The sequence below is a fragment of the Chelonia mydas genome, chromosome 4 (assembly GCF_015237465.2).
Source record: "Chelonia mydas isolate rCheMyd1 chromosome 4, rCheMyd1.pri.v2, whole genome shotgun sequence".
Classification (NCBI taxonomy): domain Eukaryota; kingdom Metazoa; phylum Chordata; order Testudines; family Cheloniidae; genus Chelonia; species Chelonia mydas.
Genome location: NC_057852.1, coordinates 82,511,527 through 82,526,891, shown reverse-complemented (window position 1 = coordinate 82,526,891; position 15,365 = coordinate 82,511,527). Strand labels below are relative to the sequence as shown.

The window sequence follows — 15,365 nt, the reverse complement described above, 5'->3', positions numbered from 1 at the left end:
CCTCCTCTTAAAGATTTTTAACTGTCTGGACTTCTGGATTTATTCTGTACGTTTTTTTTTTTCTCCTCCTCCATAATTCCTGAGTGTCCTGTTTTCTTCTTTATTTTCACCAATATTTATCAACATAATCTTTTTTTCCATTGTGTCATTTCAGGTATACATCAAAGTGATAGATACAAATGACCACAGACCTCAGTTTTCCACCTCAAAATATGAAGTCATTATACCTGAGGACACAGTGCCAGAGACAGAAATTTTGCAAGTCAGTGCCACCGACAGGGATGAGAAGAATAAACTAATTTATACAATGCAGAGTAGCATTGATCCCATCAGTCTCAAGAAATTTCGTTTGGATCCTGGAACGGGCTCTCTTTATACTTCTGAAAAATTGGACCATGAGGCCATCCACCAACATGTACTTACAGTGATGGTAAACAAGCCTATCTGTTACTCTGCAGCAGATAACATACTTACCTTTTTCACATTACAGTTAGAATGCTTTTGATATACATTTAGGTCCTGATCTTGGCGAAATTTACAAATGTGTTTAACTTTTACTCTCTTTGAGTAGTCCCATTTTATTTAAATGGTAAGGATCGAGGCCTAAATTCGTAATAGTTCTCTCAGAAATTGGATTAGTAGTAGTATAAATAAAGCTTGCTGCTAATTATTAATAATGTGTTCATCGTTTTAGGTACGAGATCAAGATGTTCCTGTCAAACGCAATTTTGCTAGAATTGTCATTAATGTTAGTGACACAAATGATCATGCTCCGTGGTTCACCAGCTTTCCCTACGAAGGACGGGTATATGAGTCAGCAGCTGTTGGGTCAGCGGTACTCCAAGTAACAGCATTAGACAAAGACAAAGGGAAAAATGCAGAAATTGTGTACTCTATTGAATCAGGTATATCCACAGTCTCGTAAGTCCTCTCTATAGTTTAAAATTTACTTTGTTTGGTCATCGTTGACTTAAAATGTAAGTATGTAAAAATAAGCCATTATAAAATCAAAGGCCAATATAAATGTTTCTATAATGTTTTAAAAAAAACACAAATTCAAATGGACATATTACATCCTAAACATTATTTCATTTGGCTGCTGCTTGAGAACCTCAAAGTGAAAATGACTAGAAACCAAATAGAAATCAACGTGAAACTGACTCATCTGTTTTTTGTTCTCCTAGTGGAGAAAATTGAAAAAAAAGCTACACTTAGAAGAGCATAAACATTATAATTAGTGAACAGTAAATTAGATTTTTAAATAAGTTTTGATTTTATTATCCAAGATGTATTTTGTAAAATAGATAAGTAAATGTTTTAATTTTAAAAATATTAGGCCAGACTCTTGGATCTGGCTCATTGATATATGGTACAGCATGGAGGGAGGGGTACAGAAAGTTCACTTTAAATCACCTTCATGTTCCTGCAATCCATGGAGCACTGCCTGGTTCCAGTCTAGGAGATGTAGCGGCTCCCAAGCTATGACCCATTACTAGGTGGTTTAAAAAGGGGTGGGAGTTTGCTATCAGGTAGCCCTACACCACCTGAGGATTGTCCTTGAGGAAGGGAGTCCTTGGGTAACCTGTTAACTTGGGTTTGCAACTGCTTTGTGCTGGCAAACCAGTGCAAAGCAGCCACAATGGAATCTAGGATTCAGCCACTTATTTTTAACCTCACAGTATCTCTTTAATACATTACCTTGTTCATTCTGTTAGTTAATTAATTAATTGCACTTGATTTCTAAGCATTAGAAAATGAGGTCTTCCATTTATCCACAAAGTAATGAAAGTATGAACAGCATCCCATACCCGACTCGCCAGTGTTTCTCATCCCTTACATGGAGAGATCATTGGTGGTGGTAGTTCACTTTTCATGCTTCTTCATTCCAATGCTTGTCTTGTTGGCATCTCTCCTAAGGTGCCCACAAGTGGCAATGATAGTAGCTTTAAGAAGTGAATAAATACCACAGGAGCCAGACTGAAATCACTACCTCATTTTATTTGGACTACCAAGCATCATCCAGTTGGTAATGACTTTTGGTCTCACCAGTGAATTAGATATGAATGGCTCCATATCCCCTTGCCAAGCACCTGAACCAACTACACATGTTGCAAAATGAACATGCTCTGCGTTTATCTTACCAATTTAAAAAAAACCCACCATTGGAAATAGAGTTAAATTTGTTTTTTAGCTTTACAAAATGTTATAAAACAAAAGTCAGTATCAAGCATCAGAAACTTTATTAAAAAGTATAAAAAATACACAAACTATGTGATTTTGCAAGTGACAATTATACCTTATGATTTGTCCTAGCCATAAAAGGATTTTTAAACCATACAGATTCATTATTATATTAAAAAAGAGATTCTTATTGCTGAAATTTCATTCAAATATGAAAAGCCATTGCAACTATAATAGAATACATGCTTTATTTTCATAATTTTTTAAATAAATTTGATTATGATACTCTAAGGAGGAAAACGAGTAAACATGATAAACTCCTTTAAATGTATCAGTTGTTTTCTATTTGTAGAAATATTACATATTTCCTAAGGCAATATGTAAGTGTTCATGTAACTCTGTTCTTGACTTACCTGGATCAACAGTGCATTCCATTTTATGAATGCCAAAGCATTTCAAGAAAAGAGTTTGAGCATTCTCTCTTTCTCTTTCATCCCTTCCTTCCCCTGCCCTCCCAAGTCTCTCCAGATTTTTGTGGGAGTAAATGTTAAACTTTATCTTTCTTAGCTTAGTTTTTTTTATAGAATTGTCAACTACTGGGAAGTTAAAGCATTATGGCTGATATCCTAAGCATATGGAATGAACATTCCTTAAATGCTTGTAATGGCTGATGGGATTTGTAATGGGATATTCTAAGAACACCACTGTGCTTAGAGCCTTAACTAACAGAAAAGAAAATATCAACTGCCCACTCATCTGCATAATTCAAACATTTTAAATAAAATATTTCCCTGTTGAGAACATGATTTTAGTAATAGTTGCTATATTTGCTCTGTAATTAAACTTTTGAGGAACCACAAATTCTAGTCTAATTCAGTGCATGTGTTGAAATCTTACAGGCTGCAAAATCCATTACAGTTTCTTTACTTGTAAAGGGCTTATTCATAACAACTTGTTTTCAACTGTTCTATATCAAATTGCAGCTGGTAATATTCAGAAAGCTGTCATTTTTAGCACAGGGTATAGCCTATTAATTAGTAGCAATTTAGGGGGGAAATTTTTGCTCTAGTTCTCTCTCTGTTGCCTCTCTATTCCATGCCTTCATCACTACGTTCTGTCTTTGCCAGTCTCCTGCTGCAGTCTTAGCTTATTCCCATGTCATTTGGATAGCTTTCAATTCTGCTTCTGTTGTGTGTTTCCATGTTCTGCTTCTGGTGTGTGTTCTTTGGTCTGCCTCATCACCTCTTCTCCTGGGGGTTCCAGTCCAATGCCTGTCTTGTTATGTTATTTGGGTCTTTCATCCATGCAAGTCCTACCCATCTCCATTTTGTTCCGTAAGTTCCTGGCCTATCGATTTCTGTTTCCTTCTCCTACAGAGTTCTTCATGTGTGATGGGTTTTTCCCTGGCCATCTGATTTTGAGGATTTGTCTAAAGCAGCTGTTTATGAAAACTTTGAATTTAGATAGTAAGGTCTTAATAAGACTCCAAGTTTCAGTGCCATATTGTAAGACCGACTTCACAATGGTGTTAAATATTCAAAATTTAGTTTGGAAGGCAAGGTTTCTGTTTCTCTTAGCTCAGCTTAAGAGTTGCACAGGCTTGACTAGCTCTTGCTATTTTGCTTTAATTTCTTCATCTGTTTCACCTGTTGTACTTAAAATGCTTCAAAAATATGCAAAATATCAGACCTCCTCTTTGTCAGTCACAAAAAGCATTATTGGGGTTTCTTGTTGTGTGATTCTCATGGTTTTTGTTTCCTTGGTGTTGATTTTCAAGCTTGGAGATCGTTTGTTTTGGCTTGCATGTAAAATCCTATGGGTATGGGATAGCAAATTGAAGTCATCTACAAAATGAAGGTCCTTTAACTTCTGTGTGAAATTCTGTTGTATGCCCCTGATTGTTCTGTGGTCTTTCTCATTACCCAATCCACTACTAATTAAAAGAGCGTGGGTAACATAAGACGTCCTTGTTTAAGCTATTTGAGGTTACTACGGGTGTCAATCAGTTCGCTGTTATGTATTACTTGGCATGTCATATGTGCATCGCTGTTCTGAATGATGTTCATCAATTACTGAGGGATTCCATAGTGTCTAATTCACTAAGGACTCTTTAATTTAGAAGTAATGATTTAAGGGATATTTGCATTAACAGTTAATTGAGATGCACTTGAGCATATTAAAAGCACTGTTTTTTCCCAAAAACGCAGCAATTAATTTTAATTCCTGAAATATAACTATAATGCTACTAACCTGAGTTCCTAAATATATGTTTTTGTGTTTAATGGCTGCTTGGATTTGATTTAAAGAAGTAACATCACCTGTAATTTTTTTAAGGTTATAGAAAACTTGGCATATTTTAAGACGGTCTACATTTTTGCATTTTATTTTAGTCCTGGACAACTTTTCCAGTTATGTTAAAGCAAAGTATCTTAGAGTAAAACAAAAGTTAGTACTAACAATTCTTTATAGGAAAATTCCAGATGACTAGAAATTGTTTTAGAACAAAACTAAGAAACATTAATACCTCCCTTGGTTCTCAACATTTACTCATTCTTCTAGTTTATGGCCAGTTGGGCACAGACTCTTAATTTTTGTACATTTATCTTTGTCTCTTTCATTGTTAACTTTTTGTTTCTTTTCTTTTTTTTTCTGCAGGAAATATTGGAAATTCTTTTACTATCGATCCAATCTTGGGCACTATTAGAATTGCAAAAGAACTAGATTGTAGTAACCAAGGAGAGTACAATTTGATGGTGAAAGCTACAGATAAAGGAAATCCTCCAATGAGCGAAGTAACTTCAGTGCTTATCTTTGTCACAATTTCTGATAATGCCTCACCAAAATTCATACTGAAGGAATATTCTACAGAAGTCACTGAAGGTGTCAGCATTGGTAGCTTTGTTGGAATGGTTACTGCGTATAGTCAGTCTTCTGTAGTTTATCAGATAAAAGATGGTAATGTAGGTGATGCCTTTGATATCAATCCAAACTCAGGTGTCATCATCTCTAAGAAGATACTTGATTTTGAAACTTTGTCTTTTTACACGCTAACTGTTCAGGGAACCAACATGGCTGGGTTGTCGACTAATACAACTGTTTTGGTGCATATTCGGGATGAGAATGACAACTTACCAGTTTTTATGCAGGCAGAATACACGGGAATTATCAGTGAATCAGCTTCAATTAACAGTGTAGTTCTAACTGACAAGAATATCCCATTAGTAATTCGAGCTACAGATGCTGATCAAGAATCAAATGCTGTGCTGGTTTATCAAATTGTTGAACAATCTGTGCACAAGTATTTTGCCATTGATTCTAGCACTGGTGCCATCCGTACCATTATGAGTTTGGACTACGAAGAGACAAACATTTTCCAGTTTTCAGTACAAGTACATGATATGGGGACACCACATTTATTTGCAGAATATGCAGCTAATGTTACTATTTATGTAATTGATATCAATGATTGTCCTCCTGTGTTTTCAAAAGAGTTGTATGAGGCATCCCTTTTGGTGCCTACATATAAAGGAGTGAAAGTCATTACCGTAAATGCTACAGATGCTGATTCAGGAGCTTTTTCACAACTAATTTATTCTGTCACTGAAGGCAATATTGGAGACAAATTTTCAATAGATCCTAAGACTGGAACTATAACTGTACAAAATACAACTCAGTTAAGAAGCAGATATGAATTAACAGTCAGAGCGTCTGATGGGAGATTTGCAAGCACTGCATCTGTAAAAATTAATGTGAAGGAAAGCAAAGCAAGTCAACTCAAGTTCACACAGAGTTCCTACTCTGCAGTAGTGCGAGAGAATTCCACTGAGGCGAAAACAATAGCTGTCATTACTGCTGTAGGGAATCAAATAAATGAGCCTTTGTTTTATCATATTCTAAATCCAGACAGTAGATTTAAAATCAGCTACACTTCAGGAGTACTTTCAACCACAGGAATACCATTTGATCGAGAACAACAAGAATCTTTTGATATAGTGGTAGAGGTGACAGAGGAGCATAAACCATCAGTAGTTGCACATGTTGTGGTGAAGGTCACTATAGAAGATGTAAATGATAATGCTCCAGTTTTTGTCAATCTTCCATATTATGCTGCTGTTAAAGTAGACACTGAAGTGGGCCATGTTATTCGACGTGTTACAGCAGTAGATAAAGATATAGGGAGTAATGGAGAGGTACGCTATTACCTCAAAGACCATCATGAACACTTCCATATTGGCCCCACTGGTGAAATCTCACTCAAGAGACAGTTCGAACCAGACACGCTAAATAAGGAATATCTTGTCACAGTGGTGGCAAAAGATGGAGGAGAACCAAGTTTTTCTGCTGAAGTTACAGTCCCAATCACTGTTATGAATAAAGCCATGCCAGTTTTTGAAAAGCCTTTCTATAGTGCAGAGATACCTGAAAACATCCAGTTGCATAGCCCTGTTGTCCATGTACAGGCAAACAGCCCAGAAGGACTTAAGGTGTTTTATAGTATCACAGATGGAGATCCTTTCAATCAGTTTACTATCAACTTCAATACTGGAGTTATAATTGTTGTTGCCACTCTGGATTTTGAGTCCCATCCCGCCTATAAACTGAGCATACGAGCAACTGACTCTCTAACTGGCGCTCACGCTGAGGTGTTTGTAGATATAATAGTGGAAGATATAAATGATAATCATCCTCTGTTTACAAAGCTATCTTATACTGCAGTCCTTTCTGAGGCATCTGTAATTGGAACATCTGTTGTACAAGTTAGTGCTACAGATGCTGATTCTGGAACAAACAGAAGGATTTCCTATCACTTGGTTGAGAATAATAGCAAGAGTCACGAGTATTTCCACATAGATAGCAGCAGTGGGCTCATTCTAACGGCAAGAACTTTGGATTATGAACAGATCCAGCAACATCAATTACTAGTAAGGGCCATAGATGGTGGAATGCCCCCATTGAGCGGTGACATCATTGTAATTGTCAATATAACTGACCTCAATGATAACCCACCATTATTTAACCAACTGCTTTATGAAGCTAAAATTAGTGAACTGGCTCCCCGTGGACACTTTGTAACCTGTGTAAAAGCCTCAGATGCAGACAGTTCAGATGTAAACAAACTGGAATATTCAATTCTGACAGGCAATGATCACATGAATTTTGTAATTAATAGCAAAACTGGCATTATCTCCATCTCAAACCCACGCAAACAGACTCTGAAGCGTCTTTACAATCTTAATGTGTCTGTGTCTGATGGGGTCTTTAGAAGTTCAGCTCAGGTACAGATAACTGTTACTGGAGCCAATTTGCATAGCCCTGTTTTCAGTCAGAATGAATATGAAGTGGAACTAGCTGAAAATGCTCCATTGCATACCTTGGTGACTGAAGTTAAAGTGACAGATGAAGATTCTGGGACTTATGGACAAATCACTTATCATATTGTAAATGACTTTGCCAAAGATAGATTTTATACTAATGAGAGAGGGCAGATATTTACCTCTGAAAAGCTTGACCGTGAAACACAAACAGAAAAAGTAACTTCTATTAGTTTAATGGCCAAGGATGCAGGAGGAAAAGTTGCTTTTTGCAATGTTAATGTGATACTTACAGATGATAATGATAATGCCCCTCAATTCCGAGCAACAGAGTATGAAGTGAATATTGGATCTAATGTTCCAAGAGGAACATTTATCACTAAAGTTTTGGCATCTGATGCTGATGAGGGTACAAATGCAGACATTACATATGCCATTGAAGCAGAGTCTGAAAGTGTCAACGAGAATTTGGAAATTGATCCTTTGTCTGGTGTAATTACTACAAAAGAAAGTTTAATTGGTTTAGAAAATGAGTTTCTAAGTTTCTTTGTTAAAGCCCGGGATGGTGGATCCCCCCAAAAACAATCAGTGGTTCCTATCTATATTAGAATACTCCCACCAGAAATGACTCTTCCCCAATTTGCAGAGCCATTTTATTCTTATACTGTTTCCGAGGACATTCCTATTGGCGCTGAGATTGATGTTATACACGCAGAACATAATCAAACATTAGTATACACTCTAGTTAAAGGGAATACTCCTGAAAGCAATAGGGATGAATGCTTTGTGATTGACCGACAAAATGGGAGACTGAAACTTGAGAAGAGTCTTGATCATGAGACAACTAAGTGGTATCAGTTTGCAGTGCTGGCACATTATACGAATGAAGGTTATAATGTTGTTTCCTCAGTAGATATAAGCATTCAGATAAAAGATGTAAATGACAATAAACCGGTTTTGGAGTCCAGTCCATATGAAGCATTCGTTGTTGAAAACATGCCAAGCGGAACAAGAGTCATCCAAGTGAAAGCAACTGACTTGGATTCAGGACTGAATGGGCAGGTTACATATAGTTTAGATCAATCACAAGAACTGGAAATCACAGAGTCTTTTGCCATAAACATGGAAACAGGTTGGATTACCACCCTCAAAGCGCTTGACCATGAGAAACGGGATAAGTACAAAATTACAGTGGTTGCATCTGATCGTGGTGAAAAAATTCAGTTGTCTTCTATGACAGTGGTTGAAGTTACTGTTACAGATGTGAATGACAATCCTCCACGCTTTACTGCGGAGATATACAAAGGGACAGTTAGTGAAGACGATCCACCTGGTGGTGTGGTTGCTATCTTAAGTACCACTGATGCTGATACAGAAGAATCTAACAGACAAGTCACCTATTATGTTACAGGTAAATGTTTTAAAACATTTAATATTAACTTGAGTTATAAAACTAGAATGAAGTGAGGTAACCCGCTTTAAAAAGATTACAAAATATTTGAAATGGGACATATATGATATTTTTTTGAATTTTTAAAATGTTTCAGAAGCCATCAGGATGGATCACTTTTTTTACTTACCTTGTTTAAAAATAGTTTAGTTATCATTCATTTTGTCTTTATCTCCTCCTGTAAATATAAATATCACAGTTAAACTGAAATAAATTAGTGCAATGACAAACAAAGCAAAAAAAATCCATAAAATAATAGATGGAACATAGTTTTAATTAATCTTCAGTAGATTTTTTTAAAAATGTTTTTCTGTTTAGTGTAATTGTTTAAATATGTCGTCCTCTGTAATGCTACATTAATCACCGTGGCAACATTAATAGCAAATACTGAATGCACTTAAATTCTTTTTATGTGTATTTATATAAAACCTGATTTAAAATGCTACTTTTACCCCCCCCCCCCCCCAAATCAAGATTTTTTTTTTTATAGAAAGCCATGAGGTGTGATTGTTGGGGTTTTTTAGATTTTTCTTTTCTCCTAATTAGTACCATTATCTCTTTTTGCTTGAATGACACATTTTTGACTGTTTAGGAGGTGATCCCTTTGGACAGTTTGCAATTGAAAACATGCAGAATGAATGGAAAGTCTATGTCAGAAAACCTCTGGACAGGGAAGAAAAGGACAATTACCTTCTAAACATTACAGCTACTGATGGGACCTTTGCAACAAAAGCTGTGGTTGAGGTTAAAGTCCTAGATGCTAATGACAACAGTCCTGTTTGTGAAAAGGTAGGCTTGAATTTTACATGGGCAGCCATTTTCAGTATATGTACACTTCCATTGTAAAATCCTCTTTATTCTAGGTGACCACTCAAGAGACTGAGAAGAATTGTTTTTTTTATGGAAGTGACTTTCTAATAAATGTGGAGAAGAAATTATTTGGGTCACTAAGACAAGAGGTTGCTGAATAAGGGTAGTCTCTTTACATTTCACTATAATTTAAAAACTCATAGGGCTGACCTAGCGACCTATTCATTACTCACTGTGCCACTATGCGGAGGATTGGAAGACAGTGAATTGAATTTCAGTTCTTAAGTTCCCATGTTAATGCAGGCGTTGCAAAGATAAAGCAAGGAGAGAGCATGCTTTATGCTGCTGCCATGGCAGTGGATACTAACTGGTTTCCATAGGAAGTGTGGCTCCAAAGAAGTCCAGGTACCTGCACTTGGCAGGATGATACTGCTGTGCACATGCTAATAGAGGTGGAATTAAAAGAGTGCTGTGCTCTGTGGTGCCGGAGCTATCCTTGATAGGAGTGGAAGGGTTGTACAGCCAGGGAAATTGCAGTGTCAAAGTCCTAAAATTCTGTAATCCATATATGTCCCCAAGCCTGCTGACAAAGCCATCCTTTGCCACTTTTGATTTTCTGATTAAAAAAAAAATTTACTTCTGCCATCTCACCGATGAGATCTCACCTGCGTCTTTAAAGCCTGTATGTGTTGTGTGTCTGTTTTTAACTGGAGACGTATAGGTCTTAAGCTGTTTTATAAAAGGGGTGAATCAATTCCTTGAAGGTCAGACCAGACCTGGGCAATATGACCCATCAGTAGCTCGAGATAGGAAGTTGAATGAAATTCACAACAGTAGGGGTGTGGATATCAGGAAATAATTAATCAGATGTTCAGGTGTTTGAAGCTCTTGGCTGTGCCTTGGCACTTAGAATCCTTGAGTTTGTGAATGTCAGTAATAAATAATTACTTCACTGAACAATTTATTAATGGTGAGGCAATTAATTAGAAAATCACATCTTTATCATTTTCAGATGTTTCAGCCTCTGGTTCACTTCACATGTTCCAGAATCCTCTAATGTCAAGCAGATAATTTCATCTGTCCTTGTCCTCTTTTCCCTCCCCCATTAAGCATTGCTTCTCTAATGCATTTTAATCTTTCTTTAAAACTTTTTAGGCTTTATACACTGATACTGTTCCAGAGGATGCCCCTCCTGGCAAACTGATCATGCAGGTCTCTGCTACAGATGCAGATATTCGTTCCAATGCAGAAATTACTTATACACTGCATGGCGCTGGAGCAGAAAAATTCAAGCTCAGTCCAGACACAGGTAAAATTCAGAATATATAATATTACATATAAACTTGCATACACTGCCTTTTAAAAAATATTTACAACTAAATAAAATGTATTTAAATGTTGATACTTAAATCAATATGTATGCACAGAAACAAATGTTATTTATTTTTAAAATGTTAATTCAATGTTAAATTGTTTTAGAGGAAAACAGTAAACATTCAGTATTTGGAGAAGAAATAAAGAAATGAACACACAATTAACTTGTGGATAGCCAGGAGATTTTGTGAAGGCCGAGGATATAAATGAGTTTTAAAAAAAAAAATTTGATACATTCATGGACGATAGGTCCATCAAGATGGTCGGAGCACAACCCTATGCCTTGGGTGTCTCTAAACCTCTGACTGCCAGAATATGGGACTGAACAACGGGGGAATGGATCACTCGATAATTTCTCCGTTCTGTTCGTTCCCTCTGAAGCATCTGGTACTGGCCAATGTTGGCAGACAGGATACTGGTCTAGATGGGCTATTGGTCTGACACAGTATGGTCATTCTTATGTTCTTGAAAAATATAAAACACCTTGAAGCCAAAAGTCATGTTTCTTTAATTGCTATCAGACTTCATGCCAAAGAAGTTCAGAATAAAAGGATACCTTAAATATTGTTCTTTTTCATATTTAATGTATTGGTTACTAACCATAGCCTTTTGACCTGAAAAATAGCAAGTTTCATTTCAGTCAGATTCTGGTGGCCAACCCTCTGGCTGGATTTAAATCTTGCTGTACACATAGAAAATAGTGCAAAAGGGAGGTCCAGTGTTCTCAAAGCTTTGCAGCTAGTGGCAGGGAATTAAATAGGATGAGTGAACCAGAACCACCCCAGGCTTGCTTGGAAGCATTAAGTGAGTGGTCTGCACTCCGTCACACTCTTATTGGTTGGTTTTCATGCCACTCAGAGCTACTTAAGCAAGAGTTAGGTCAAGCTGGACCACTTTGAGGGCCTAAGCATCCCACTCTCCAGTCCAATGCAATGCAGGGTGCAGAAGCAAAGGGTGACAAAAATAAAGCAAAGTAAATGGTGGAGCCATAGGGACGGAGCCAAGGGCAGGTTCCCCATGCAAGGATTGCAACTTAATGGCCTGAGAGAGGAGCTTGTGGATTTCCTAGGTGTTTGGGCAAAGGGGAGGTCTCCCCTACCAAATCACTGGCAAAAACTCTCATTTTTGGTTTTAGTACATAATGAAGCTGCCGCCTTCCCTTACTCCAAATCATTTGTAACCTTCACATGACCATCTCTTCCTTTCCTCACTCCAAGGATAACATGTCATACATTTTCTTCTAACTTTGCATTTCATTAAAGCAAGGATTCAAACATTTCTTTTATTTAAAATGTTTGTTTTCAAATAATGCACCATGTATGTGTATGTGTATGCATAGATGTATATGTTCTGTGTTTTGTGTGCTGCATATTTGGTCAACTGCAATTTTAGAGGAATTTTTTAGAAAGCAAAAGGTTTCAGTGTTTAATGTTTATAAACTGAACAGACAGCCATTGACATGTTTTGCCCAATATGGGGCTCATTAGTGCAGCTGTTGTCTCAGCCATTGACAAAATTATCCTCAAAAGGAAAATGGTTATTTAGCTTTTGTAAGTAAAAAAAGAAAGATTTTATAAAAACATCATGGTACAAATCATTTTGGAATGCTTAATTCTGGGGACTCAAGTAAGTCCTTTTACATCTGTTGTTCTGTTTATAGGTGAACTGAAAACATTAGCACCACTTGATCGTGAGCAGCAAGCAGTTTATAATCTTTTAGTCAAAGCCATAGATGGAGGAGGAAGATTCTGCAAGGCTAATGTTGTTCTCACTCTAGAAGATGTGAATGATAATGCCCCAGAGTTTACAGCTGATCCTTACTCCATTACAGTGTTTGAAAACACTGAGCCTAAAACACTATTGACAAGAGTGCAGGCTACAGATATGGATGCAGGTACATGTTACTTAACTATATTTACTAATTATAGTAATCATTAGCTAGTGGAGATGTAGATATGTCTTTCAGTGGAACTTGTAGGCACTCAGTACCTCTCAGGATCAGGTCACTAAATGGTATGTTTAGGTCTAGTAAATTCGATACAATTTTCATTGTAGTAGCTTTGAAAGTGTGTACTTCTGCCTGTATCTAGTGCTGTGCAGGATATAGTTTTCACACTTGAAAAAACTTTGAAACTTCAAACATTTTTCCCATTACACATCGGGATGAAACCAAAATCTTCTGGATTATTTTTTGTGAAAAAAACAGAGGAAGAGGGAGGCTCACCCACCACAGAATAGCCAGTAGCCCAGTGGTTAAGGTACTCAGCTGGCAAGTGGGAGACCCTCGTTTAAGTCCTTGTTATGCCTGATTCAGAAGGGCCTTGAATCTGGGTCTCCAACATTCAGGTGAGTACCCTAAGCACCAGGCTGATGGCTGTTCTAGGGTGGGTTTCTCCCTCTGTCTGGTTTGATGAGAATTTCCATCCTAGTCCTGAGAAATGTCAGGTTTCGATGAATCTGTATTTTCTGACAAACTGTGTCATCAAAAAATTCCCAGCCAGCTCTATTTGTAACTAATTGTGTGCAAAATATGGAGGGGAGTGAAAAGTGTGGGCCCGAGTCTCCTCTCACATACACTAATTTTACAATGTTGTAAGTTTGTTGGCTTCGTCCATATTTTCAGGCTCTCTGTGCTCGAGGGAGTGTCTAACAGAAGTCACATTTTTAAAACATGACCCTCAGTCTAATAGATCATGACAGTATCATACAGTATTGTACCGTTATATGATATGCAGTGGTATTGAGATAAGTAGTTCATCATTGTTTAGCTATAAAGTGCTGTGTGAATATGGCCTGAATTTGACATTAAAACGAACTTAGAGTTACGCTTTGTGCTTATAAACTCAACAGGAGAATTACAGAAGCGTATGATTTCTGTGTTTGAAGGCACAACACTGTCCCATACCTGTCAAGTCTTGATGGTCAAGTTGTAATATTTGGTATTGCCTCAGTGCTAAGAAAAACATTATTTATAATGATAAAGTTAAATTGCATAATAGAAGGTAGCAGCAGAGAGCCAGTTTCATACTTTGCCAGTCTCTGGGGCTCATAAGCAAACTGAATGGCACAAAATGCTATGTTGTTATTTTAATACAGAACTCTTGCCAGAGAATGTCGTTCATCTTGTGTACTTGATTCTTAAATAAACTTACTGGATTAGAGCCTAGTTATTTGATGCAACCTGGCCTTTGTGCGTGTGTGTGTATAATATAATAATTTTAAAGGATTTCACCCTCTAAAGCAGAAATTAACATTTTGAAGTTCTAATTAAATTTCTATTACTACCCGATATTTTCATATTAACAGAGACTGTGAATAAAACAGATAGCTACTTCAGTCTTTCTGGAGTAGAAGTTACAAATCTATAGCTTATGATATAGTTTATACCATATCAGTAGCTTCTACTCTTGACTGTAGCCACTGTAGTTATATAAATTTGCTTTAATGTGAATGTCAGTGTTTACACTTTTTTCATGTGTATTGTTATCTAGATTAATCACTATAGCAATGCATTTTAGCTGTCATTTCATGTTCCATAAAAAGCTTTTCTGTTTTTAAATGCAGGGATGAACCATAAAATTCGCTACTCACTGGTGAACTCTGCTGATGGGCAGTTCTCTATTGATGAATTCTCTGGAATTGTTCGGTTGGAGAAGCCTTTGGATCGGGAGTTGCAGGCAGTGTACACTCTGACTTTAAAAGCTTTAGATCAGGGTTTACCTAGAAGGCTGTCCTCTATTAGTAGTCTTGTGGTTTCTGTTTTGGATATAAATGACAATCCACCTGTATTTGAATATAGAGAGTACAGTGCCACTGTATCAGAAGACACTTTAATTGGAACAGAAGTTCTTCAGATTTATGCTGCTAGCAGGGACATTGAAGCCAATGCTGAGATCACCTATTCAATAGTCAGTGGAAACGAACATGGAAAATTCAGTATTGATTCAGCAACAGGTAACAGAACATAAGGGTGAATTAACAGAAGCATGTGTGTTAATGTATATTTAGCTGTATCATTTTCACCAAGCAGTGTTATTACACATCATGCAACTGATAAGCCAAGCAGATAGACTTAAAACATATGTCCTGTAAAGTCAGTGATATCTTAGCCTGATGTGTTTTGTTAGTGTCTGCTGAAATGTTCATTCGTTTAAAAATAGTCTTGGAAAGGAGTGTAATATATGAAAAATTAACTGTATGTAATGTTTTTGATAGCTGCTATTTAGGATACCCTTACT

General features: G+C 36.9%; 1 protein-coding gene across 7 annotated transcripts in view; it reads left to right on the top strand.

The window, feature by feature from the left end:
• Nucleotides 1-15,365, top strand: part of FAT1 (FAT atypical cadherin 1) — a 147,843-nt gene that overhangs the window by 109,535 nt on the left and 22,943 nt on the right. For all 7 annotated transcript variants that reach the window (XR_006290766.1, XM_037897665.2, XM_037897667.2 and 4 more), the window contains 7 exons: nt 155-430; nt 695-905; nt 4,837-8,904; nt 9,536-9,732; nt 10,909-11,062; nt 12,788-13,021; nt 14,692-15,081. Coding sequence is in view for 6 of the 7 variants with exons in the window: in XM_037897665.2 (XP_037753593.1) it covers nt 155-430; nt 695-905; nt 4,837-8,904; nt 9,536-9,732; nt 10,909-11,062; nt 12,788-13,021; nt 14,692-15,081 (5,530 nt within the window). In the remaining variant the exon portion in view is untranslated. The remainder of the gene's footprint in view (nt 1-154; nt 431-694; nt 906-4,836; nt 8,905-9,535; nt 9,733-10,908; nt 11,063-12,787; nt 13,022-14,691; nt 15,082-15,365) is intronic.